A 27080-nucleotide genomic window follows, 5' to 3' on the forward strand; every position below is an offset into this window, starting at 1 on the left:
AGCTTTCAGCTGCTGCTCCTGAGCCATGCCTGCTTGCCTGCCTGCAGCCTTGATTATGGTGTCTCCTCACAGCAACAGAACGTAATTAAGACAGTAGTTAATATAAAGAAATTAAAACTGATAGTGACAAGTGGGAGATTAATTGGGTTTTATTAACAAGGACTGTAAGAATCAGCTGAGCGTGATGGTGCCTGCATTTAATGTCAGCACTCGGGATATAGAGGCAGGCAGCTCTCTGTGAGTTCAAGACCAGCGTGGACTGTGGGGTATGTTCAGGGCCAGCCCAGTGCACACAGTGAGACCTTATCCTAAAAAGCAAACAAGCAATGAAACCAACAGAGAATTATGAGACCATCTCTGTATTATTTTGGTCAGATAACAACTGTGTTGTAGCCAAACATTTCCTGTATATTTAACTTTTTAGCAACATGAAGAGAGAAACATGGTACTCCCATGTTTCACTTTCAGTTTTTTATTCCTTAACTGAATGAAACTTATACACAGGGCCTATGATGCATGTGAAGCCGTATTCATAATTCACACAATGGCTGATTTATTTTTATCTTTAGAAAAGCCTTTCTAGAATAGAAGAATAACAGATACTACTATTGTCTACCTCATTTGTTTTTTTTAACCAGGAGAAATATTATGAATGTTGTGAATGTTTTCCCTTAATGTCTCTGTGAGTAATGCATGTAGCTTGGAGCATAGCTGATTTGCTAAGGTTGGGAAAGCCTGTCATGCTTAGAGGCTGAGGGCAAGTAAAGGAAAAGAGACAGTTAGCATGCTAACGTTCTAGAGTTTCCAGAGTCAAACAGAACCTGTCAGTATCAAGCAGATACAGAAAATCTCATTCTTTTATGAATTCTCAGAAAGTACCATGTTTATATTTGATTTTATACAATTTCAAAATGCATGCTTCAAAGTTAAACATTTGTAAGCATAATTTATAAAGTGCCTTGTTTTCCAGGTTAGTTATCGGACAGAAGCAATGGGGGGTATCAAAGAATCAGCATGCTGGCCGACAGTTTGCAGTGTTTGCATTCATAGGCCATTGTGCTTTACACTAATGCCATTTTTTTTTGTGTTGCTTTCAGGCTATTTTAGATTCTGGGTTTATTCTCTTTTCCCTGTAGTGTGTCTACAAGAAAGCGGCTGCCTTTGTGCTACGAGCAGTCGGAAAACATTCTCCTCAGCTGGCGCAGGCCACCGTTGACTGTGGTGCGCTGGACTCACTGGTGATATGCTTGGAGGATTTTGACCCTGGAGTCAAGGAAGCTGCAGCCTGGGCACTTGCATACATTGCAAGGCATAATGCAGGTACTGGGGTGCGCTCAGGTTTAGATTTGTTAGATACAGAGCTTTGTTTAGTAAATCATCAATGGAGAGTTAAAGGCGTTGCTGGGCATCATGAGAGAGCAGTCTCGAAGGAGAGCCATACTGTTTTGGATTAGATTTTTAGAGAACACTTCTACATTTGAATCCTAGCACTAGTGAAATTGGAAGGCGATGGGTGGTACGGCAGAGTGGGATTAGTGGTACCGGTACACACCTGTAATCTCAGTAGTCAAGACACAGAGGCAGGAAGACTCAAAGCAAGTTCAACCAGCCTGGGTTATATAGCAAGACACTGTCTCAAAACCAAACCAAACCAAGCTAAGTCAGATAAAACAAACAAACAAACAAACAAACAAAACATTCAGCCAACCAACCAGATAAATATAGTCTTGGTGACTGGTCAGATGGTTACGTCATCCTCTGAGCTCCTTGTCATTCACGACAGGACAGTCCAAGGCAATCAAGGAGCCAAATCGCATGGGTGAATGATGTAGTCAGATGATACCAAGTTGTAGGAAATGTTGTATTCCCCTATGTTGTCAGGAAGGAGGAAGAGGAAAATAAGGGAACCATCCATGTGTAAGCTGGCATCTTGGTGGGGTCAATAAGATGGGTTGGGGATTTCCTGGGAGAAGGCTGTGCAGACACATGACTGATAAGTGATGTGTGGGGAGTGGACCCGCTCCATCTCTCCTTAGAAGTTGCCAAAGCACAAATGACAAATGGCATTTGAAAATGATGAGCTTTGCTAGGAACCAACAAACTGAATACTGAGCAGGATGTCCACTTGCTGGCCAGGGAGGAGAAGCAGGGCAGGACAGCCCCGCTCTTGGATTCCCGTCTAAGCCCTACAGCCAGCTGCCGTGTGAGCTCAGCCGCAGTGTTGGAGCTTCTGAACTTTAACGTCTTCATCTGAGCGGAGGGTAGTAGCTAAGAGTCATTTCTGAGGTTTGCAGTGAGGGTGGTGCAGCTACAAGCAAAGAGCTCCAATCAGTGCTTGCCAGGTGCCTGGTGAGTACAAGGTGTCCATAGTATTAAATATTGGGAAGTATGTCATAACATGGATGACTTTTAGCCCAGCCACTTGGAAGACGGAGGAATGAATGTCTGTGGCTGTGCGGAGCAAGGCTTGACTATTTAGAAAACGAAAGGTAGAAGAGAATGACATTTATGCCATTGGAGAAGGAAGTACAGATTGTATAAATGAATGGAAAGCGGGTTGTCAAAATTAGTGGGAGTCACGGGAGAGCTCATGCTTACTCTAATGCCTGCTTTGGAAATTGATCCAAAGGAAAGAATATTACAGAGTGAAAAGGCTGTGTTTGCAGAAATGTTGCTATAGAGTTATTTATAGTATCAAAATGCCTCAAATATTTGACAGAACTTGAGTGGTTGAATTATATAGTAATTCACTTAATAAAATCTCATGCAACAAAGTAAAAGGTAATTAGGGTCCCTATATGGCAAGGAGGGAAAGTAATTATAATGCTAAAAAAGGAGAAAGTGGTGTATTACAGTACCAATACTATAAAATGGGCTTTTCTATGGATGTAGTTATAAAATGCATGCTGTGCTGCCAAGCCTGTAGAATTAAAGATGCATCTTGTCACTTCTAGACTTTCCAATGTGTATAAAGAACAGCACGTGTGTGTGTGTGTGTGTGTGTGTGTGTGTGTGTGTGTGTGTGTGTGTGTAGGGGGATCACTGTCATGAGGCTGTGGCTCTGCTCCTTGTAGTTCCGATACATTATCGTTGTGCTTGTAGCTGCCCTAAGGTGTTTCTTTCTCTGTTTGATGAGAAAATATGACTTAGAGAAGAGCCCTGCAGTGATGTGCACGGTGGCATGAGAATCAGGTCTAAACCTGTCTGCACCCGAGTCCGAGTTAGCCGCTACACCGTGCATCTGGGCTGACCACTTCCTGACGGTGCTGGAGGAAAACCCGCAGAGGCAGGCAGAGGCTGTCTCTGGTTATATTTGGTTCTTAAAATGGGGACACCACTAGTGACAGAATAGAAATAGAACAGCAGGAAACTAAGCCGAGAAAGAAAACTCTTACCGTCTTTAGAAAGACTCACATTGATTTTTCACTCCATTTACCTGGAGTTTGTAATCTGTCAGTCAACACTAGTGTGCTGGGAGAACTCAGTGTTTCCAATCAGAACCCAAGAGCTTCAGGTGGATTTAGTGGGTTCCGATGGTCAGAGGACGTGTTCCACACTGTGATGACTCTCTCCGCGTAGTTCACAGAAGCTCTGGAACAGACGCACTGGCGGGGGGCAGCGGGGGAGGGGGTGTACCAGGGATGTCCTGCCCGTCTTCCCTTTGGCCCCGTCCGGGAACTATCACTGTGGTTCGGAGTAGGATCTGACCTCGGGATCATATCCTGCTTCCTTTCCATGACCTGGAAATGTGGAATTCCCACTGTAATGTAATATTTTACTGTAGTTAGCGGCCTAGGGCCCAGAGACTCCCCAAAGAGATCACTGCATCAATTTTCGGATTGAAAGAGAGAATTGCTGTCCAGTTCCACAGAAGTCGCCAGTCACAGCCAGACCAAAGGCAATGAAATGTTTACCATCACATACCTGGTCTACCTCTCAATGCTCTCCTGAAAGGGGAACGTACTGAGATCATCGGCAAACATCCATTCACCGTTCTCTTCCTAGTGTTCATGCTAAGATGTTGGATGGTTTCAAAGGTTTCAGACCTTACGTGGAATGCCAGAGGGGGCGTGCCTTACTTGAGGAGAAGGTTGGGGGTCTGAGGTCAGCTCCTCCCTCTTCCAGAGTGGTCCCTTCCTCCTCCTCCTTTCTTGCTAGTCTTCCCCACTTTGCTAACAGGTCAGTTACTTACTAATTTCATCACGGTTTTCAGGGCCCAGTCCTTTTTGGAGACAGAAGTGTTTGACTAGAAGCACGAGGGGAGAGGTAGGAAGAGCAGCAGGGCTGTAGCCACCGGGCGGTGGGCCAGCAGGCACAGAGAGACACCTCAGGAGCCTGTCCCCAGTCTCCCAAGCTGGCACCTCAGCTGAGGCATGGGTGGCCTAATTAAAGTGCAGACTGAGGCTTAAGGTAAGAAATGGCTTAGTGTTTTGAGGCAAACACCTGTACACCTGGCCTCAAAAGTACATTTTAAGTGTTGAGAGCTTTAGTTAAAAATCAGGCTATCTTTTGATCATAAGCTTTGATTGAACTTTAAGATTAGCAAAGAGGAGTTCAGGTATTCTCCAGCCTAGGCGTGATTCTGTGCCAGAGTCCAGCTGAGGACGCTGCGAGGGCGTGGTTAGAAGGCATCTCTGGTCCCCAGCAGCTTCTGAGGGGACTCCTGGGTAAACCATAGCTTCTCACCATGTCCCCCCCACCCCAGCGAGGGAAGGAGTGTGTCCTTCTGGTCTCGTTCCCCATGACATCAGGCACTCTGCCTCTAATTGCCGGGGCTGCGTCCCACATGTGCCCACTGCTCCTCTTCAGTCTGATTTATGCGCAGCTCAGCTAAGATGGAGCTGCTGCAGCTTCGGGCCACTGTGGACACCACACGAACGTTTGCTACACTGCAGGGCGCTTTTTTAGATGGGTAGTGTACAAGGGAGGATTCTCATCTGTCATACGCAGAATAGTAAAATGAGAAAGGAAAAGACTTTAGATTTTAGAACTTTTATAAATATTCATCTCCTTCGGTGTGCACGTATCAATGGCACAAAGAGGGCAAATGGCCTAGGGAGGTCGAATTACTCCTTAAACTTACATATTTATGATGCAACGACCTAAAATCTACTTTCCAATTTTCAAAGTAATTAACTTTGAAGAGGGCACATTTTCATGATGAGGGTTAGAGACAAGTGTTAGTGATGTTGCAGCCTTAGAGTCAGGACGGATGGGAAGCAGGCATCGAGAGCACAGTGATGAATCTGCTTCTTTTTTTTTGAACCTACGAGTTCATTTATCACTTTGTTGATTGACAATTTTATTTGCTTGGTATTTGATTCCTGTAATTCTTTGTAGATTCTGGATATTGACCCCTGGTCTAAATTGTGGCTAGCAAAGGTTTTCTCTATTTCTATGAGTTGTCTGTTTGCTTTGCTTATATTTTTCCTTTGCTTTACAGAAACTTTTATTTTCATATCACCATATCTTTCTTAATTGGCAGAATAAAATAAATTGGCTAAGATCACATTCCTGAGGTAAAAAATATTTGGTACCAATGGGCATGTGGAGAGTCGGGCTAACATTGGACAGGAGTGTGTGCGACACCATATACTGTGTTCAAGACCAGCCTGAGCTACATGAGACCCTGTCTCAAAACAAAACAAACATTTATGGTGCATTGAATAATACATATTAGATAGTGAAATATGAGTGATGAGGTACAACCCAAAAGCGAAGGCCCCTAAAACTCTACTCTAGGCCCATCTCAATTTCTTCTTCAGAACCACTCAGTTGATCGCTGACCGGCTTTGGCACTTGAAATACAGAAGGCAATGATATGAGACCTGGAAGAAGGAAGCGAGTTGTCTGACCCCTGTCCTTGATAGAACCCCAAATTCTTTTTTTAGAGGATTTTATTTATTTTATGTATATGAGTGCTCTATCTGCATGTATACCTGCCCACTAAAGGAGGGCATTAGCGCATATAGATGGTTATGAGCCACCATGTGGGTGCTGGGAGTTGAGCTCAGGACCTCTGGAAGAGCAGACGGTGCTCTTAACCTCTGAGCCATCTCTCCAACCCCTAACCCCAAATTCTTTTAGTCTAGGACTCACTTTTGGTTTTGTGTTCAGACATGTGGGAGAAATCGCTATGTGTGCAGAGCAGATAAAGACAAGGGTGCCCAAGTGCTTGACCACAGTTCTATGACATGTCCCACACATACACTGGGTTGACCACAATTCTGTGACATGTCCCACACATACACTGGGTTGACCACAGTTCTGTGACATGTCCCACACATACACTGGGTTGACCACAGTTCTGTGACATGTCCCACACATACACTGGGTTGACCACAGTTCTGTGACATGTTCCACACATAGACTGGCTTGACCACAGTTCTGTGACATGTCCCACACATAGTCTGGCTTGACCACAGCTCTGTGACACATCCCACACACAGTCTGGGTTGACCACAGTTTTGTGATATGTCCCGCACATAGTCTGGCTTGACCACAGCTCTGTGACACGTCCCGCACATAGTCTGGCTTGACCATAGCTCTGTGACACGTCCCACACATAGACTGGCTTGACCACAGCTCTGTGACACGTCCCACACATAGTGTGGCTTGACCACAGCTCTGTGACATGTCCCGCACATAGTGTGGCTTGACCACAGCTCTGTGACACGTCCCACACATAGTGTGGCTTGACCACAGCTCTGTGACACGTCCCGCACATAGTGTGGCTTGACCATAGCTCTGTGACACGTCCCACACATAGACTGGCTTGACCACAGCTCTGTGACACGTCCCACACATAGACTGGCTTGACCATAGCTCTGTGACACGTCCCACACATAGACTGGCTTGACCACAGCTCTGTGACACGTCCCACACATAGTCTGGCTTGACCACAGCTCTGTGACACGTCCCACACATAGTGTGGCTTGACCACAGCTCTGTGACATGTCCCGCACATAGTGTGGCTTGACCACAGCTCTGTGACACGTCCCACACATAGTGTGGCTTGACCACAGCTCTGTGACACGTCCCACACATAGTCTGGGCCACCCTGCTTCTTGAACTTCATTTACTTTCCACTTCACATAACATCTTTTAAATATGGAGGGGAAACATTTGAATTTGCAGCTGAATTTCTTGGACTACATTAGGCACAATACAGTTGAAATGTGAAAGTACTCCAGCTGGGCATTTCACAGCCCTCTATGAGAGAAGTTAGCTATTGAATGCTTAGGACTTTGTCACTGCAGGAATTGTGCTCTGCGCTGGGACATGCTTAGCACCTGGCCTTCCCAGGATCTTTAATGCCATTGTCTTCAGGAAATAGCAAGTGTACTATGCTGGCTGATATATTTGGGGGCTTTTTGTTTTCATATGTGGTTTTAGATGAATAGCCCAGCTTGCTTTCAAAGTGCAGAATAAGTTAATTACATCAAAGCATTTTACTCAAACAGTGTTTCTGAAGTTGTTAGGGTGAGAGCCTGGCCCAGCAGCCCTAACAAGCTAGGCTCGACCACCCATCCTCAGTAGGCCAATTAAGCAAATAAGTAATAGTGAGAACAGAGAAAGGGGATTTATTCAGTGCAGTCACTCTGGGAGGGAGAGCAAGAGGACCCCTCTCCACAGCCATTTTAGGGGCTCTAGCATAAGCTTTACATTTAAATAGCAGGCACAGGTACCACAGCTGAGCAGGTAATGCCCAGAGCTGGCTGACCAGCCAAGCTAGCTAAACTGGCGAGGTTCAGTAAGACACCTGCCTCAATAAATAAAGTGATAAAAACACTTGATGCCAACCTCTGATCTCCAAACTCATGTGTACCCAACGTATGGAAACATGCACCCACACATCCATACTCAAAACTATCTAAACATGTGATTGGAATACAAAAGAGATTCCTTGTACTAGATATTAAAATAACCAAGCTAAACAAAGCCAATTAAGTGTCTGTCATGGAGACTGGCTGAGGAAAGTAATGGCAACACTTACCCAGTGTGAGTTCAGACAAACATTAAAAATATCAGATGAGGAGCTGGAGAGACGGCTCAGTGGTCAAGAGCTCATACTGCTCTTCCTGAGGACCTGAGTTCAGCTCCCAGCGTCGGTGTCAGGTGGCTTGCACCTGCTGCCACTCCAGCACCTCTGGCCTCATGGGCACCTGCACTTACGTGTACACAGACACATAAGTAAAGTGAAAAAGAATCTGTAAAAAGTGTTGGGTTAGCTCCATCCAGAATTCAAAATAGACAGTGAAGTCTGGGGCCCTTTGGGGAACCACTCAGGGAGGCATGGCAGAAACTCAGAAACACAGGTGTCTTTCCTAAGAGCCCGGTGTGACTTTTGTTTGTTTCGTTGACTTGTTTGTTTGTTTGTTTGTTCTGAGGCAGGGTCTTTCTATTTAGTCCTGGCTGTTCTGGAACTCATTATGTAGACCAGGCAGACCTGGAACTTACAGAGATCCCCCTGCCTCTGCCTCCTGAGTGCTGGGATTAAAGGTGTGCACCACCACCGCCTGGCATACTGTGTGACCTTTTTAATCTCCAGTGTCTTATTTTTGTTTGCCTTTCCGTTGCCACCCTCCTTGGCCTGACGCCACAGAGAATTCCATCAGAACCTTGTAACCTCTGGCTGTACAGCCTTCTCCATCCCAGTGGGTTTTTACAAGGCAGGGACTCTACCTAACATTGGGCTGAAGCAAAACTGAATACCACTGAGGTCTGAATAATAAACATTGGCGTTTCCCAAAATTAGCGTTTTGTTTTTAACATTGTAGGCCATGTGAAATCCCGACCATGGGTGCCAAACTCTATCAAGCAAGTGGAAAACACGAAAAGACTTCTAGATATGCAAATTGTATTTTGTGAAGAACTCATTCCACTTGGTTTGCTGTGTTGGCTTTTTTTTTTAACGTGTGTGTGTGTGTGTGTGTGTGTGTGTGCGCGGGCGCGCGCGCTCACTCTAGACCTGCCCAGGAGCTTGGCTTTGTCAAAGGCTAAAGTGTGGGTGGGGATGCTGAGGATGCTCTAAACCTCCTCCCACTGACTGCCATTCGGGCCATAGCCAGGTTTCCTCTTCTGCTTTCTCTTCTTTGGTCTCCATTTCTTGACTTTTCCACACCACGTTTGAGGTTGCTTTTTATAGAAGCCCACGTAGGCGCTGCCTGCTCTGTCCAAGCCGGCTGACTGTAATGTCTATCCAAAGCCCCATTATCTGCAGATCAGCGGCCTGTTTGACTCACTTGAGCTTTTAAGGGAGCCAGAATCATTTTGCCTTGGAAGCAAATGTAGATGTTACTTCTTAAACTATCACTCAGTACGTACGTTAGGGCCAAGCCAATGATTATGAAGATCTAGAAGAGGAACATGAGTTGTGGATGACGGAAAGACAGTGACATTTGTATGGGGGAGGAGAAAAGAAAAATCACGTGAGACCTTTTTATAATGCACAGAAACCTCTCCCTGCGGTTACCAGTTCTATCTTCGAGTTAAGATGTCAATCAATCAACTCGAAGTTATAGCCAGATTGAGGGATTGTTGGCTATGGATGTTACATCCCACAGCAGCCTCAGATGTCTGCGCCCTACTGTGCAAATCCTGTGTGGCCTCCTCCCCCAACAGAAGTAACTTCCAAGTTCAGTTATGACAGAATGCGGGGTTTGTGTTGGATCGTGCATTCTGGATCATTCATCTTAGGCATACCCTCCTTGGATGGCCTACTGGGAAACCCACATACTGGGAAGGACAGGTGTCTCCCAAGGCTCGTGGGTGCACTTGGAAGTGCGTTTCAGATGGCTGAAGCAGGCACTCAGCCCAGCCTTTCACTAGGATTTAGTCCCTGGGCTAAACTATTTCCATATTGCTGACCAACGGGACCACTACAGAGTAAATGCTTTAGGTTTCTAAGTTTAGTGTGATTTATTACACAGTAGTAGATAGCCAAACCAATGGTTGGTTAGCTGGGTTAGACCAAGACTAACTTAATTTTGCTTGGAAGAGCTGTTGTTAAAACCATACTGAAGCTTTGGGACTGCAGCTTGTTTTGTTTTGTTTTTTTGTTTTTTGTTTTTTGTTGGTTGTTGTTGTTGTTGTTGCTTTTAATTATAATTTCACCTAATTCTGACATTTTGGTTGAATGGAATGTCAGATTATCTATGCCATGTTATGTTCTCAATGTATTTCCTATATTGCTTTTTAAAAAGCCTTAATCAGGCTGAGGCTATAGTTTGGTTAGGAGAGTGCTTGCCTAGCACATACAAAGCATGGGTCTCCAGCAATGTGTAAAGTGATATGCAAACCAGCACTCTGAGGCTCAGGCTGGAGAACCAGAAGTTTAACATCATAATGAGTTTGAGGCCACCAGCCTGGGAGGCTGAAGATTCTGTCTCTAAATAAGTGAGTGAATAAGTAAGTAAACAAATAAACGAAAGTTTGGAAGTGATATTGCTATGTATTTTATTTTTATGGCTACAGCAAAAACCAGTTAGCCAATTTTTAAACTGAAAGATGGCCACCTAAGTGCAAGGCATTGGATTGTGACTTCTGGTAGTTTTATAAGAAAACAGGCTACAATATATATTTGCAGGGCTTAGAAATAAAATAAGTAAAGAAATTAGGTTCCCAGAGGGGTTGCTGAATTTGTATGCTAACACACACACACACACACACACACACACACACGATTTTTTTTCTCTTCCTTTTCTCATTTTGAAAGCTTCTTCATCTGGTGTACTTTTTAATTTATGAGTTCTCAGAATCGTTTTATTTTGCTCAAGTTCCCCTTCTCTTCTACGTACTGATTATGAGCAGAAAAAGAAGTTGACCTCCCTTGATTAGATTGCCTGGGGCCCTTGGTTGGCTAATGTTTAGCCATTCATTATTTCTTGATTTCTCCCTTTGTTTTTCTTTATATCATCACTGTATGCTCATTCTTTTTTGAGACCTCCTGAACATGAATTTAAGAATTAAAGGTAGAAAGAGCAACACGTTTCCATATCCTGAAAGCCCTGCCCAGGTCATTTAAGAAGGCCTAAGAGTTAAGCCCAAGGTTGTAAAATGGTGGTTGAGTTTGAAGCCAGCTCCCAAATGGATGTGTTTTATTTGGCCTGCATTCTGCTGTCTCACACAGAGTTCCTTTAAAAAAAATAATAATAAAGTTTCCAACACTTAAAGGGCAAGGAACTCCACGTTTTAGAAAAGTCTGACAACAGCAAGGCTATACTCTTGCACAGCCACACAGGGCTAAGGGTGGGAACTGTTTGTCCCTTGAAGATAGTGGCTTTGTCCTTCACTGCACCAAAATGTCCCAGTTTCCTTGTTTGTTGAGGCTTTACTTTTTTAGTTTCATTCATGGGCCCTGTGGGCACTGAGTTTACCACCTTTGATCCAAACAGACAACTTCTTAATGCATAATTAAGAAGTGAGATTAAGGATTGAGGGTGTAGCCCAGAGATTCACAGATGGGTGAGGCCTCTAATGTCCTTTCTCCTCCCCCAGCCTTCAGAGCATCTTCTGGCCCAAAGAAGCTGGCAGGAAAGAACAGCCTATTTCTAAGTGAAGTACACAAAATTAGAAAGTTGAAGCTAGTGTCCTGTACTAGCTGGTTTTAACTTGACACAGGCTAGAGTTATCTGAAAGGGTAGAACCTCAACTGAGAAAACGCCTTCAAAAGATCCAGCATGTTCTCACCTAGTGAGTAACAGGAAAGGGCCCAGCCCATTGTGGGTGGTGCCATCCCTGGGCTGGTGGTCCTGGACTCTATAACAAAGCTGAGCAAGCCATTAAACATAACCCCTTCATGGCCTCGACTCCTGACTCCATGCTTGTGCCCTGCATGAGTTCCTGTCCTCATGTCCTTCCGTGATGAACAGTGATGTGGAAGGGTAAACCAAATAAACCCTTTACTCCCCAAGGTTCTTTGGTCGTGGTGTTTCATCCCAGCAATAGTCACCCTAACTAAGACAGTCCATAGATGAGGGAGAAATAAGGTGTTTGCTTATTGTTGTTGTTGTTGTTGTTGTTGTTGTTGTTTTTCAAGACAAGGTTTCTCTGTGCAGCCTTGGCTGTTCTGGACTCGCTTTGTAGACCAGGCTGGCCTCAAACTCACAGTGATCCATCTGCCTCTACCTCTCAAGTGCTGGGATTAAAGATGTGTGCCACTAGGTCTGGTGAGAGGTGTTTGTTTCTATTTTTCTGGTTACTTTACTGAATATATTTTCCCAGTGTTATACATTAACCTGCAAATTCAATAAAACTTCATTTTGTATGTGTTGTATTTTCATTATCCATTCATCAGTTAATGGGTTTCTAGGCCGCTTCTGTTTCCTAGTTATTGTGAATAAAATGGCTATAAACACAGGACTTCATGTAGCTAAAGCTTCTCTCAAACTTGCTACAGACCTGAGGATGACCTTGAGCTAACCATCCTAACCCCCACGCCCAAACTGCACCCCACAAGTGCACCACTGCACCAAGCCTCCACATCCTGTTGAAACATAGTTATATACACTTTTAATCTGTTATCCAATAATATAAAATCAGGCCACATGTTACTATACAATAAAAGATGTCTTTATCACTGATTATTTGAAGATTAATTTAAGATGAGGCTAACATATTTTCAGGTACTAAAGATAAATTTCTTGGCTACTCTTAAAACGTTAATTGGTTTTGTTGTTTTTTGAGAAAAGGTCTTACTGTGTAGCTCTGACTAATCTGGAACTCGATAAGTAGACCAGGCTAGCCTGGAATTCACAGAGATTGCCTGCCTCTGGCCTCTTGAGCACTAGAGTTAAAGGCACTCAGCACCACACTTGGCCCTACTTTTTTTTATTTTTGAAACAATCTTCGGTGAGCATCTGTGTACATGCTAATCATTGCTTTCAAAGGCATGTTAATTGAACAACCAAAAGCTGGCTTCTAAAATAGTTTTAAAATGAGCTCCACGAGGACAGATGACTCAGTGGTTAAGGGGACTGACTGCTCTCCCAGAGGACCTGGTTTGAGTCCTAGCAACCACATCGTGGCTCACGGGCCTTCTGTAACTCCAGTCTCCAGGGCTTTGACATCCTCTCCTGATCTCTGTGGGTACCAGGCATGATTATGTGCACTGACATACATGCAGGCAAAATACACACACACACACACACACACACACAGAGAGAGAGAGAGAGGGGGGGGGGGGAGAGAGAGAGAGAGAGAGAGAGAGAGAGAGAGAGAGAAGTTATAGATGTACAGAATTTTCTAGTGTTTCGTTCCTTCTGCTTTCTTTGAAGGATAGAAATGCACAGGAAAAGGGGAAGAGAGAGGAGGGATGGGGTGGGAAGCACTTCCTGGTCTCTTCCTGCATTCACCTGGAGCAAGTTCTAGTTCAAACAAGGATGTACTGTGTTTTGCTTCCTCCAAGTCTAGCCAGGTTTCCAGCCAGCAGTGAGCACTCTCTGAATGCCTGGCAAGCGAAGGAAGGTGGGGAAACAGACAGGCAGCTGGCAGAGGGGAGGAGAGAATTGTAACTGGATGTCTTTAGCTGTTGGTTACTGAACATCGACCAAGGTGGATTAAGCAGGAACAACTTTTTAAAAAATTATGTCGAATGATATATAAAGTTCAGAGTCAGGACAGTTCCAAGCTGAACAGTGTCATGGAGGACCCAGATGTTTTTCATTTTTGTACTCAGCCACTCTCAAAAATATTGGTGATGTCTTCCACAGATGGGTAGGCATTCCACATGTCACTGGCAGACGTGGCCATACCCAGCGAAGAATTGGTGCTGTTATGAATCTCAGTGCACTGCAGAAAAAAAAAAACCCTTTACAAAGCTTCCAGCAGACTTTGACTCACGTCCTTTTGGCCAAGATGGACTCCTGAGCCCATGCCTCACTGGCAAATACTGCTGCATATACACAGTGGTTGCCAGCTTGAAGCACCAGAGAAAGCGGTAGTTGAGAAAAGGAGAAAGATACAGTATTGAAAAGAGAGTGGGGCTGAAGGCAGGATGCGTACACATGGTATGGTGCCATTCCTTGTACTGTGTCCTCAGCTAATAGAGACTGCATGTGTGAAACTCAGAGGCCAGTGTTATTTCTAAGGAGCACCCTGTGATGTGGCATTTAAGGGCAGATCACAGCATCGCTGGACCACATCCATTTGCTGATGTAAAGGATGTGAGAATCCAAGTACAAAGTTGCTGGGCCCGATGCAGGTCCTTGGAAAGTTCCTCGTCCTGCAAATCTTTTTTCCAGGGCCATTCCCAGTCTCGCCACCTTTAATTAACGGCACTGCTTTGCAGAGGTTGGGGAACAGCACAGAGTAGAGCTTGGTAGCATTTCAGGACAGTCCACTTTACTATTAATGGTTCAACGTGGGGGTGATGTTGTCACTCCAATAGCCATTTGATGAGAAAATACATGCATAATATAAAATAGATGTTCCATATTTATTTAGCTGGGGGCGGTTTAATATTTCCATTAAAGGGTTGAAGTTTCACTGCATGCTCTTTGCTCCTAGAAACTGTATGAGAGTGAAAACACAGAAGTGAATGACTCCCTGAGATGTTTGGCCCTTCACCTTAGTTTCTTTCCTGTTGCTGTGAAAAACACTGTGAGGGAGAGCGGGTTCACACGATCCACGGTCCCAGGTCTCAGCTCATCACGGCAAGGATGCCACCCTGGGAGGAACTTGAGAGAACTGGTCATACTATGTGCATAGTCAAGGGCAGAGAGGAATGAGTGAAGTCATTTGTGCCGGTGCTCAGTTGCAGTCTCTGTTAAACAGAGCCTGGGCTCCCCCTGCTCAGAGAATGGTGGTATCCACAATCACACTTGCTGCAAGTGAATCGAGACAATACTTCCCAGACGTTCTCAGAGGCTCACCTTGACCTAAGCAGTTCTTCACAAGTGAGCCTGAAGGTCGGCCTCCTGGGTGTCAAGTTGACAGTGTTTACCCTCATGCCCATTATATGCCAGTGGGCACCTATAAGTGGATATTACCATATGGCACCTGTATAATTTGGGTTGGTTTGAGTTCCCCCAGGAACCTGTTAACAGGAAACCTGAGTGTTTAGAAATGACGCACACCGTACTTTCTGTTCTCTTGATTCCCCTTGGGTAGGCGGGGATGGGAGAGAGAGAGAGAGGCATTGCACTCTGTGCTGGCCGTTCTGTCCATCTTCTGGGAGGTGTAGAAGCAGACCAGAGAGATTTCGGAGGAACCTGCTACATTGCCACGTGATACCCAAGCCTTTCTGACATTATATTTGTAAAAACAAATTCCTATTATTTCCTTAGGGTTTTGAGATTGCGTACAAACTTTCCACTTATACTATGCAACAGATTTTAAAAACATATTAAAACATTTGCTAATGAATGTAGTATTAATTGGTAGAAGGATGTAAGAGGTCAATGAGGCTGGCACATAATAACTTTGCACTAATACTTGCTTAATGAAAGAGTAAACAAAATGTTTATACATTATTGAGTACTCTAAGATAATTATGATAAGGAAAACAAATTACAGACCCTAGCTGGTACTTGCTAACATGAGTTCTTTTAGGAAATGTAGTCTTACCAATATTTTGAAAAATTAGGTATTTTTCCCAAATTAAAGATGTGAGTGATGTGGTAAATAGCTATTAGTTTGACAGTTAAGACACTAGAAATATGGGGAAATCAGACCATAATTTGGGAGGAAGCAATTAGAGAAATGATGTGTGTTAACACATTCATCAGGAACAGAACGTGTCACTGGACAGAGCTTTCCACTTCTCAGATGGCACTTATTGCATGTGTATTATAAGGCTCCACCCTAATTTGTCCCATTCTCTAAGATGTAAAATTATTACTGTATAGCTGTTATTCTTGGACAGATAAGTAAGTTAACATCACATTTGTTTGCTCTCTGTATGACAATGGTTAAGATAAATGTATTCCTTTATCTAAAATTAATATTATATATAAAAGTGTGTTGGTAAATTGTGAACCTCAATTTTGAAATTATTTTTAGCATACAGTGAAAAGACAGCCTTCTACTTTGTATAAGATAGTTTTAAAAATCTTTTCAAAGTATTACAAGATGGAAGGTATTTAAAAATTGACATTATCGGTCCATGATTCATGCTAATGTTTACTCTTGTAAGAAGCACAAAATAGTGCCTAATTAGTGTGGTTGGTAAATTTTTGGTACTTTAATTTTCTCTGTTATTGTAAACCATGCATAAAATGCTTGCCTATTGAGAAGTGCAGAGTTGCCAGAGCTTAAACAGCTGACATCTGCTTACTCTCTTAAAAAAAAAAAAAAAGAAAAGAAAAAAAAGAAGAAAAGAAAAGAAAAAGAAAAAAGAAAAAAGAATAACAAGCCATTTCAGCCTAATCTACCTCAAATGTGTTCATGTAAATGGAGGTCCGTCTAGTGACCTGTGGTCTTTTCAGCTCAGGATTGGTCCGCATGGTTTATGAAACCAGAAAGGCTGATTTGAAATGCAGATGTCGAGAGAGTGAAGTGCACCCTCCCCTTTTTTCTTTGCTGTATCTGTCAGGGTGAAAGATGGCTTGCACCAGGGTCAGTCACCCATACTCACTTAATTACTTTTCTTGGACCCACAGAACTGTCACAAGCTGTGGTGGATGCAGGAGCTGTTCCTCTTTTAGTACTCTGTATCCAAGAGCCAGAAATTGCTTTGAAAAGGATTGCCGCTTCGGCCCTCAGTGACATTTCAAAGCATTCGCCAGAGTTAGCGCAGACGGTGGTGGATGTGGGGGCTATTGCTCACTTAGCCCAGATGATCCTCAACCCTGATGAGAAATTGAAGGTATTTACAACTGAGGTCAAGAGACAGCGACAAGCCAGTGTTCTTACAATCCAAGGAAACGAAGATGTGTACAGACTGATGTCATAGAGAAAAACAATTAGCAAATACCGTTGACAGCAGACACAAATATATTGCGTCTTGGGTCTTTTAACATGTGGAAATAATGCTTTGGGTGTCACACTTAGGATGTTGTTTAGAAATCTGTGTGTGATGCTAAAGATTCCAGGTAGTATTAAATGAATTAGTTAATATGAGTATTAACATTAATAATTAAAATAAGGCCGGCAAATTTTGGCCTGCCAAAATAACTTGCTTGTGAGCACCTTAGACTGAAAACCTGGACCTAAAGGTGTCTAGTCCGTCACTAGGATATGTGAACTTCTTATGAAAATTGTCATGTTTATTATCCTCTGGTAGCTTCCTAAACTCAGCAGTTACAAAACTATGTGTGTATAGCTTTCAAATTGTTACCATTAGCTAGGCAATGGGACATCACCTGAGACAGTACCAACATCAAGCCTCAAAATACATCAATTCGGCTTGTGTTGTGCCACCTTCCACACACATCATAATTAGCAACCTGTGTGTCTAACTAAGAAGTGAAAGGTACCTAAAGGTCCTACATTTTAATGATCTGTAAAAGGTTTAAAAATACTCAGTAAAGAACTGATGGGAAAATCTAAAAATAAAATAAAATAAAATAAATTGAGTTGTAACTAAGATGTCAAAGTCCCAAAGCTCAGAAATCTTAGGTTGTACTAAATATCTACAAAGCTCTTTTTTCCTCATAAAGAAACGAGAATATTATAAGGCTAAGTTACATCTAAACTCTGAGGTGGACTCTATAATGTTTTGTTTTACTTGCTATTTATTGTTTTGCTTATCAGCAACAGGTCCTTTCAGCCCTGAGTCACATTGCAAAGCATTCCGTGGACCTGGCAGAGATGGTTGTTGAAGCAGAGATTTTCCCGGTTGTACTTACCTGTCTGAAGGACAAAGATGAATACGTGAAGAAAAACGCTTGCACTTTAATTAGAGAGATCGCAAAGCATACACCTGAGGTAAAAGCAAAGCAAAGCAAACAAAAAGCAGGCTTCAGGACACACTTATACTTGGTTTCAGTTTTTAAAATAAAACACTAATTTGTCTACAGGAACTAGACTCCATGCAGTCTAGCTGGGTCACTGCTCCTCACCCTGAGAACTGCAGACTTTTGGACGATGTGACTGTACATAGCAGAGTGGATGCTCATCAGTGTCCCTAGGCTCTGTTGGCTTGATGGCATCAGTGCCCCTCCCCCACAAGTAGTCACAGTAAAACCTGACTTCACACACTGTCAAACATTCTCACCTCCATTGGAGACCTGCAGAACTGTACTGATATTTGAATTTGAAATCCAATTTATAATTATTGCTGGCTTTCCATTTCTAGATTTTCAGAGCCTTGAACCTCTATTATCCTTGCCATTTTATGACCGCTGGGAGCGGTGAGACCGAGCCTGCATCTGTAGACTGGGCCAAGCACAGGCTCCCTGGCTTTCTGCGGCACTCAATTGGGTAGCTGCTGTAATATGATTTTCTGCTCTGAGTTTTGGGGTGTGAAAGAGAGACAAAGCAAGTCTGTGTTGAATTTGAAGTTGTCTCCTTTTCCTGTGGGTGTTTTGACTAATCTATTTTCCATTTCATTATATGCTAAAATCCTCCCTTTTATTTCATCCAGTGTCTTTACATAGTTGAGTTATCCAGAGCAAAGTGTGGCCCGCTAGTAACCACTGTTAGTGTGTGGGTAATTAGGTGGGATGTCAAGTCTGATGTCTTTGAGTATTGATTCATCTTTATACTCCGGCACTGTGATCGGGCACCTCTGTGGTTAGCCAGGTATGGACCAGTGCTCACCTTAGTGCCTAAGTGAGGAATTTTGAAATTTATTACAATAGGGACAAAAGCTGTATCATTTTTAAGCCATACAATAAATTTTCCACCATGAATATTTGGGCATTTGAAATAATGGGATTATTATCCTTGAATACTTCTTTCATAGATGCAGCACTCTTTTCAAATGGTATTTCACTTTTACCAGGTATTTTTAAGTACTGAATAAAGTGTGGCCACATTGTATTTAAAGACTGTCCTGTGCTGTCTGGGCTCTTTTTTTTTTTTTCTTTCAGCTTTCACAGCTAATCGTTAATGCGGGAGGCGTGGCCGCAGTGATCGACTGCCTTGGGTCCTGCAAAGGGAACATCCGATTGCCTGGCATCATGATGCTGGGGTATGTGGCTGCCCATTCCGAGAACCTGGCCATGGCGGTGATCATTTCCAAGGTTGGTGCTGGCTTCAGTTCTGCTAGACACTGTAGTAACAGGAAACACAGCTGGACACAGAGAAAGAATCGCCTAACGGCGCTGTTGTTTTACTGGTCAGGTCAGTGCTCATTAGCATGTTTTCCAAGGTGAATTTTGGCCAGAGTGTGAGTTACAAAATCTGTAAAGCATTCTGTATCAAATATCGACTTACTTTGAGCATCGCTGTAACCTGTCTTTAAATATTATGTATATGTGTATCTTGAAGGATTAACTGTGCAGACTTAAAACCACTGTATTTGCCCATTTATCTCCCTCCAGCCCCTCAGACGTCTGTGCCCTCCTCCATGCCTGTCATCGGGTAGGAGGTGGTGCTGGCTAGCTCTCTTTTCAGAAGCAGTCAGGCAGGCATTCAGAAGGCAGTGTTTGTGTTGTTTCCATGCTCTGGAGATTTTGCCTTTTCTCAATTAACAGCTTTGTATGAACCCACTCTATAGTGTGTAGCCTTGGTCCATAGTAGGTGCTCACAAAATATGTTGGCATCTAGATATGGCTTTCCCAACCACTTCAAAGACTGTGTGCTCACACTGTGTGTGGCAGCCCTCTAGGGGGTGGGGTTCTTATCAGCACTGAAAACCTGCTGCTGTTTGTTAAACAGAAATGAGGATTTTTTTTCCCCCTTTGCTAAGCCTCAGAATACAAAGGAGCCCCAGATCTTGATTTTCTACCGATTCCACAGCGATGCTCCTCTGTGCCGAGCTCCGCGCATCCTGCTTTTCTTTTGTTCTTCTCTTACTGCTGCAGAGACTAGAGCAGTACTGATGCTTTTGGAGGGGTCATTAGGGATGTGCCTGGGGTTTCGATCCTTGACTCCTTTGTCAGGAAGACACCCCATCGGAGGAATGAAGAGAGCCCACGGCAGCTGTTTTTGCTTCCTACACATCCTTCCAAATCTGGCCAGAACAGTCTTCTGTTCTTTGCTGGTGGGCCGCTGCCAGTCTCTCTCACTGGCTTGGTCTTTAGTTCCCTGAGGACTGAGGTGGCAGCAGAAGCCTGAAGCAAACCACACAGCAGTGCGGTTTTTACTCCTTGTCCTCTGAGGTGCTTCAGGGAGCGGCTGATAACATCCACCGCTCCCGGTACCCTGCTACCTCTGAAGCACATTTGTGCTCCTGGTCTCATCTGTGTATTCAGAGCTGGGCTCAGTAACGTGGAGTGTGGGATGAGGACAAGGGGCGCCTGCTAGTCCTTTCTCCGTCCTCCTCTTCCTCAGTCTTATGTCTCACAAGCACGGACTCTTCACAGTCACCCCATCCTCATGGGTCTGACCGTTGGCACCATGGACTTACCTTTCTAGTTGCAAGGAAAGGGCCAGATGCAGAAACATGGTGAGTTTTAGAGAACGTATCCAAAAAACAGGGAGAGGGGGCAGTGGTGAGGGTGGGGAGAGAACGGATCAAGAGGCCATGGGGAGGGCACATGTGATGGTCTTGACCTTGCCACGGCAGCATCACCATATGACACAGGTTCTCACAGAACTGCATTTGAAATAGTTACTATTGTCGCAAATTAGTTACACAATTATGCCTTGTGCAGAATTTATATTTTACTAATATAAAAATTTGATGTACTTACTTGATTCTTCTTTGGGTCTATAAACTGACTTTTGAGGCCTTTTGGTGGTGTTTTTATTATTTACAGAAAATTAGAGTCAAAGATGCAAAATGCGCACACATGGCACCTGCGTAACAAAGGCAAGCTGACCACATTTGGCTGGGAGAGTGAGCAGACGATCAGTGTAAATAGACCAAAGTGACTGGAAACACACGTGGTGTTTCAGGGAGGACATTAGTGGGACATGTTCCATGTAAAAGGCACTCAGAGTGGGGTCTTGTTTATAGTCATTTGATTTTTAGTTTGTGGTGGTTATTTTATTTTCATATTTACTTAGGGTATGTACGTCGCTGAGGACTGAACTGAGGGCTGTCCCCAGTCTTAACTTGCTAAACAAAAGAAAATCAAATTTTAAGATCCTAAACATTTCAGTTTGTCACCATGGAATCTGGTTTTGCCTGGTCTGAGGCATCTCTGTTGTTTGTTTAAATGCCCCTCTATTTGGGGGGTAAAAGCTAGTAGAGACATTCTTATTTAAGTTAGATTGTTACAGGTAATTAAGGCAATTTAGTTCTAGTCATTTTATTGACTTAAGAAATGACTGCCCTTGTGATGTGTGCATTTATTGAACCATTTAGGGGGGACAAGAGATCAAGGCTGAAATGATTTCTTCTGATGCCTGAGAGACACTGAGGACTCTTTAATCCCGCTCTGGATTTACAACACTTGCTCTTTTGATCCCCACTGCAGGGTGTACCCCAGTTGTCAGCCTGCCTGTCAGAAGAACCGGAAGATCATATTAAAGCTGCGGCTGCCTGGGCTCTAGGACAGATTGGAAGACACACTCCGGAACACGCGCGGGCCGTCGCCATCACAAACACCTTGCCAGTGCTGCTGTCTCTCTACCTGTCCACAGAGAGCTCGGAGGACCTGCAGGTGAAAGTACGTACTTTTAGCAGGTTTAGGGAGATTGGGTAGACACTGACTCATTCTTAAAAATATGTGCTTTGATTTTCCTGGTGAACTGTGCTGCTTTTCTGAGTCAAGAAATACACATCTGTCAGAAGAGCGGGGTATCTTATCTTTGAAAACTGGCTACCCTTGTCTCCAAGGTCAGTGATATATTTTCAAGGACCTTTTGTACAGATACATTGGCTGTAAAGGGAACATCAAGTTTTTGCATTCTATATTGCTGTTGGCATTTTCTATGAAATAGAGATGGAAGAATAACAGAATGTTTTTAATTTGGGTTTGCTGGAGAGCACTCTGTCCATTTTACAGTTAAAAAAAAAACCCAAAAGAATTTAAGTTGTTTTTCAAAGGTATAACTAGTTAGAGAATATTCCTGAAGCTATAATTTACTTTTCCTAATCTCAAGGATTTCTGATCTTTTAATTCAGTGTCTTTTTTCTTTTAAAAATGCTTAAGATGTACTAAACTAAACTTTTTTTTTGGCTTTTCAAGATATGAATCATGCATTTTAAAAAGGCAATTTATATATATATAAAGACTGGCTGTCCAGGCAATTTAGGAAACATGCACATAAGGTAGGGTGGGCTATTTAATAATTCTATAATTTCAAAGAAAAATACTTTCTAGCATGCGTGTTAGGAAAACATGGAGGTCTTTAAACTGATTGGGAGATGTTTACAGCAAAGACAGTAATTCAGAATGAGATGAGCATGGCCAGCCCAGTGGCCTCATGGGTAAAGGCGATCACTGCTCAACCTGAAGACCTGAGTTCCATCCCCAGGACTCACATGGTGGAAGGAGAGAATCTGACTCAGGCCAAGTTGATGACTGACCTCCACACACTTGCTACAGGCACAAGCTAGCACCCCCTTCCCCCCAATAATGTATACATGTAATTAAAACCTCCAAATAAAATTAATAGTAAAGTGCATTAAAATGTAATTAAATGGGCAAATTAATGAATAGTAAACCATACAGACTGAAATGTAACTGAAAGTTCCCTTTTATAAAGTTTATGAAAGTGCATTTCTTTATTTGGTTATGTTTACATGTTAGTTTTCTGCAAGTTGATTTCTGAGAATTTTCAAGTTGTAAGACTTTGCAGATCAAAGCAATGTGTACATAGAGTTAAGCAATGCTTCCCTCACATGGTCATAGTATTGAGGTGAGCCAACAAGGTTGGAAGAGAGAGGTCAACAGTGGGCTCTCCAGGTCTTATCCAGGTAAAGGAGTGTCTGATTCTTTGTTTTTTTCTGGTGAAAAATCCCAGCGCCATTTGGAGTTTTGATCTGTCCAGGTATGGCTGACAAATAATGTAATCAACAGAACTTATAGCTTGAGAAACCCTGGCAATGTGGCCCTTAGGTAACATTGTTTTATACACTCCTAAGTGTGCCCAGTTGACCCCAGAGCTTGCCCATGGCAGGCACATAAGCCCCTAGTCACTAGGCTATCTCTCCTGTCCATATAAATTTTTAAAGTGAACTACTGTAACATGTATGCATAGCCATGGAAAAAAATTAATTGAAAAACCTTTACTTTTTAAAGTAAGATAGCCTTTACTCTGTTTTAATTTATCAAAGGTGGTTTTGTTAGGCTAACTAATAGAAATGAAGTTTCTCTTGATACAGTATTTGGTTTCAGGGACTACACAGGGCATTAAATGTAAAAAAGCGAACCTTCAGTAATTGCCCTGGCAACAAAATCTCCCCAAAACTTGAAGTCCATCTGAATGGCTTTTTACTCTAGGGACTTCGTCTCTTTTGTTCTTCTCCACAGTCTCCTGGAGTGCATAGCTGCTGTTTGAAATTGAAGTCGGTCAAGTCTGTTTGATTTAACACTAGCTCAGTGAGAAAATGTGTATCTAAAAGCATTAGGAACTGTCTAGCGGGGTTTCTCATTTGTTACTCTGTGGCAGCTTTCAAAGAATGGAGCTACCTCAAGGTTTGTTTTGTCCCAAAGACCTGTGAGCTTCTATAAGCTGGGGCTGATTGGTTGTGATCAGGCAGAGCCAATGAGCAGCCTCTCGACATCTCTCCTGTGTGGTCACTGCTTGCTGCCCCTGTCTGTTATCTGATGAGGTCACCTAGTGGGTTTTCTTTAGAGGCATCACGCTGAACCGCTTTAGCTTATGCTATGACACTGTCTAGGGTGTTTCCTCCACAGAAGGCTCGTGTTTTCACGGTCATGCTTCACACTGTATTTTTAGTAGCTTTATTGCAAATTAATTTATGTAATTTACCCATTTAAAGTTATAGCATTCAATAGTTTTTAGTGCCTTTACAGAATTGTGAAATCACCACCACAAATTCATTTGAAGTTTTTCCTGCGTTAGCCATCACTCCACAGCTCTTCTGCCTACCTCCGGGCAGCTGCTAATCTTCTTTCACTCTCTATGGATTTGCCTCTTCGGGGCATTTCATTTAGAAGGGATCATATAGTGTATGTGGCCTTTTGTGCCTGGTCTCCTTGTCACGTAGTCTGAAGGTGTGTTGTTGTTGTTGTTTAATTTATGTGTATAGCCCGCTGTCTCGCCTGCATGTCTGTCTGTGTACCATGTGTGCCCGGTGCCTGTAGAAGCCAGAAGAGGGCATCAGATCCTCCAGACTTGAAATCACAAGCACTGTAGCCACCATGTGGGAACTGGGACTCAAACCTGGGTCTTCTGAAAGAACAGCCACTGTTAACCCCTGAGCTGTCTCTTCAGCCCCTCACCTGACTTTTAGGATTCTTCCCTAGAGTGTTAACAGCCTTTCGTTCCTCTCGATTGGTGGATAACCTCTCACTGTTTATAACTCATCGGTTGATGATAGACACTGAGCTGTTCAAACTCTTTCATTATTTGCATGTGTTTTCATGCAAATGCATTTTTTAATTTTTAAAAAATTTATCATTAGTGGGTGGGCACCTTTGTGTGTGTGCTTGGATATGTGTGCCATGGCTGTACGTGGAGGTCAGAGGTCAACTCTTTGGACTTGATTCTCTCCTTCCATCTGGGGGTCGGACTCAGGCTGCCAGATGAGCTTGAGCAGTGGGCATGTTTACCACACCTCTCAGCTGGAGGTGTGCCTGCATTTCTCTCAGGAATATTTCCAGAAGTGCAGTTGGTGGGCCACTGCCAGTACTTTAAGACTTGGGGGGAACAACTAAACTGTTTTCTAGCACAACTGCTGCTTTACCTCCACCATCAGTATAAGAAGGTTGGACTTTTGCTATCCTAATATGTACTTTTCATTTGCATTTGCCTAATGGCAAAAAGTATTGAAAATATTTTCATATGCTTTCTGGCTGCTTGTATATTCTTTGATCTTTCACCTATTTTATTATTTTAAAAATGTTTTTTGTAATTCTGGGTGTCAATCTCAGGGCTCGATATGTGTTAGGCAAGCCCCTGCCATTAAGCCATATTTCCAGCCCTGCCTATTTTTAAATTGGGTTATTTTTCTGTTAATTTTCATTGGTCAGATGTAGGCAGGTAATCTAAGCCTTAATTAACTAATATTTCTTTCAGGCAGGACAAAAGAGTTGATTATTATCATAACATCCATTCCTATCTAGGAGAATAGTTGTAAATTAAGTCTTTCTTACAGACTAAGGATACTAAGTTTGATGAACTTCTGAGATCGTTAGGGCCTTTTTAGAGCTCTCAATTATGACTTGATCAGCCATCATCAGCTTAGAATGATCAGGGTTAGAGCAGGGCTGTCTGTGCAGTGCAATTGACATAATCTGTGCGATTACAGTTATTTGGCCTTGTTAGCAATGGCAGTTATGTTAAATTCCTTGGTCTGCCAAGGTCACCATGATCTTAAGATGGTTGATAAAGGGGCAGTGTAATCACGTGTGTTGGAAACTAGGGGGTTTCTTTTCATCTCATGCTACTGCATTTTCCTTATTTAAGCTATGCAGCTCTGGTCAAACGTCAGGAGATGAGGCTGTATAAGACTGGCTCTCTAAAGAAAACCTAAAGTTCAAGAGATCATTTACCGATGGCACAAATGTGATAAAAGTTTTACTGAATACAACTGTCATTTATAAAGTCTCTGATGTAAAACTCAAAATGGTCCTTGAAGAGCATTGCCAGACATCCAGTAACCAGCAGGGCAAGCTGGCTGTGTCTTCAGAGGAAGGAAAGAGCTGTCCCTAAGGCAGCACAGATGCACACCACACATGAGATGTGGAACTCTAGGGAGAAATAGCTATGGTCCAACGTGGTAGTTGTAAAGCTTTCCATACAGAGAAACAGGTCCTAGCTAGCCATGGCTGCAGCAGCCTTCTGCAGACCCAGTGGGGCCCTTCATCCCTGTCCCCACACAGCAATGTGGTGTCAGTTTGAAAGGAGAGCTCTGGGAGTGGAGGCGGGAATGGTACATGTGGTGCCTGTTTTAGGGGGAGTGTTTGGTAGAGAGCTGATTGGACAGTCGAGTAGACTCTGTTTTGCTTATACTTGCGAATGGATCAACTTCAACTCATGAGCTTTAGCAATATCTATAAATGTACACTGAATAATTCACACACTAGCCACTTATCAATGCATCTATGTGAACATGAATTCCTTTTGACATTATAGAGTATTTATAAGTACTATATAGGTAATATAGAATACTCTATAATAAGTATTATCTCATAGTTGTTGCTTAGTTATCTGCAGTGAGAATTGTGTAATTTTGGCGTCTTTAAAAAAACCATAGAAATATTATAAGGATATGTTTTCATTTTAATCCCAGGTGTGGGGATATGAGGCTGCTTTTGGGCAGCTGCCTATAATTTGCTTTGAGCTCTAGCAGAGGCGTGATTTTACCAGCTGCAGATAGTTTCCTCAAGTGTGTGATGTTCGGAATTCTGGGAAATTTTCAGAGGGTATATAAAGACTAGAACCCTGAGCGTGGCTGTCGTTAGCTGGTTGGTGATTGGATGCTGTTGGTTGCTCTTTGTCAAGTAGTTATGTGCAATGAAACAAGAAGAAGAAGGAGTTAGATATCCTGATGGTGAAGATCAAACTTGCCCCAATCAGCCGGAAGTAGTCTAATGGTGACAACGCCCCGTTCCCCCTCTGTCCTTTCCTCTCTCCTATCCAGTGTCAGGGGGTTGAAAGGGTAGAAGTGGAGGTGCGGGGGACAAGGATGGAAAGAGAGAAATGAACCCACAAAGTTGCAAACACTGCTTTCTGGACCTGACTGAGCAGGAGGCGCCGTCATGGGTATTGAAATCATCACAACAAGGACCGAAAGGTTCGGCGCAAGGAGCCCAAGAGCCAGGACATCTGCCTGCAGCTGCTAGTCAAGCTGTACAGGTTTCTGGCCAGATGAACCAACTCCACCTTCAATCAGGTTGTGCTGAAGAGGTTATTCATGAGTCACAACAACCGGCCACCTCCATCCCTGTCAG

General features: G+C 43.3%; 1 protein-coding gene across 3 annotated transcripts in view; it reads left to right on the forward strand.

Annotated features, from left to right (window-relative positions):
* Positions 1–27080, forward strand: part of SPAG6 (sperm associated antigen 6) — a 60718-nt gene that overhangs the window by 21416 nt on the left and 12222 nt on the right. For all 3 annotated transcript variants that reach the window (XM_084782418.1, XM_084782416.1, XM_084782417.1), the window contains 5 exons: positions 1137–1320; positions 16602–16807; positions 17695–17868; positions 18975–19127; positions 21471–21662. In XM_084782418.1, coding sequence (XP_084638544.1) covers positions 1137–1320; positions 16602–16807; positions 17695–17868; positions 18975–19127; positions 21471–21662 — 909 coding nt within the window. The remainder of the gene's footprint in view (positions 1–1136; positions 1321–16601; positions 16808–17694; positions 17869–18974; positions 19128–21470; positions 21663–27080) is intronic.

Source organism: Acomys minous, assembly GCF_964271855.1.
Source record: "Acomys minous genome assembly, chromosome: 5".
Classification (NCBI taxonomy): Eukaryota; Metazoa; Chordata; class Mammalia; order Rodentia; family Muridae; genus Acomys; species Acomys minous.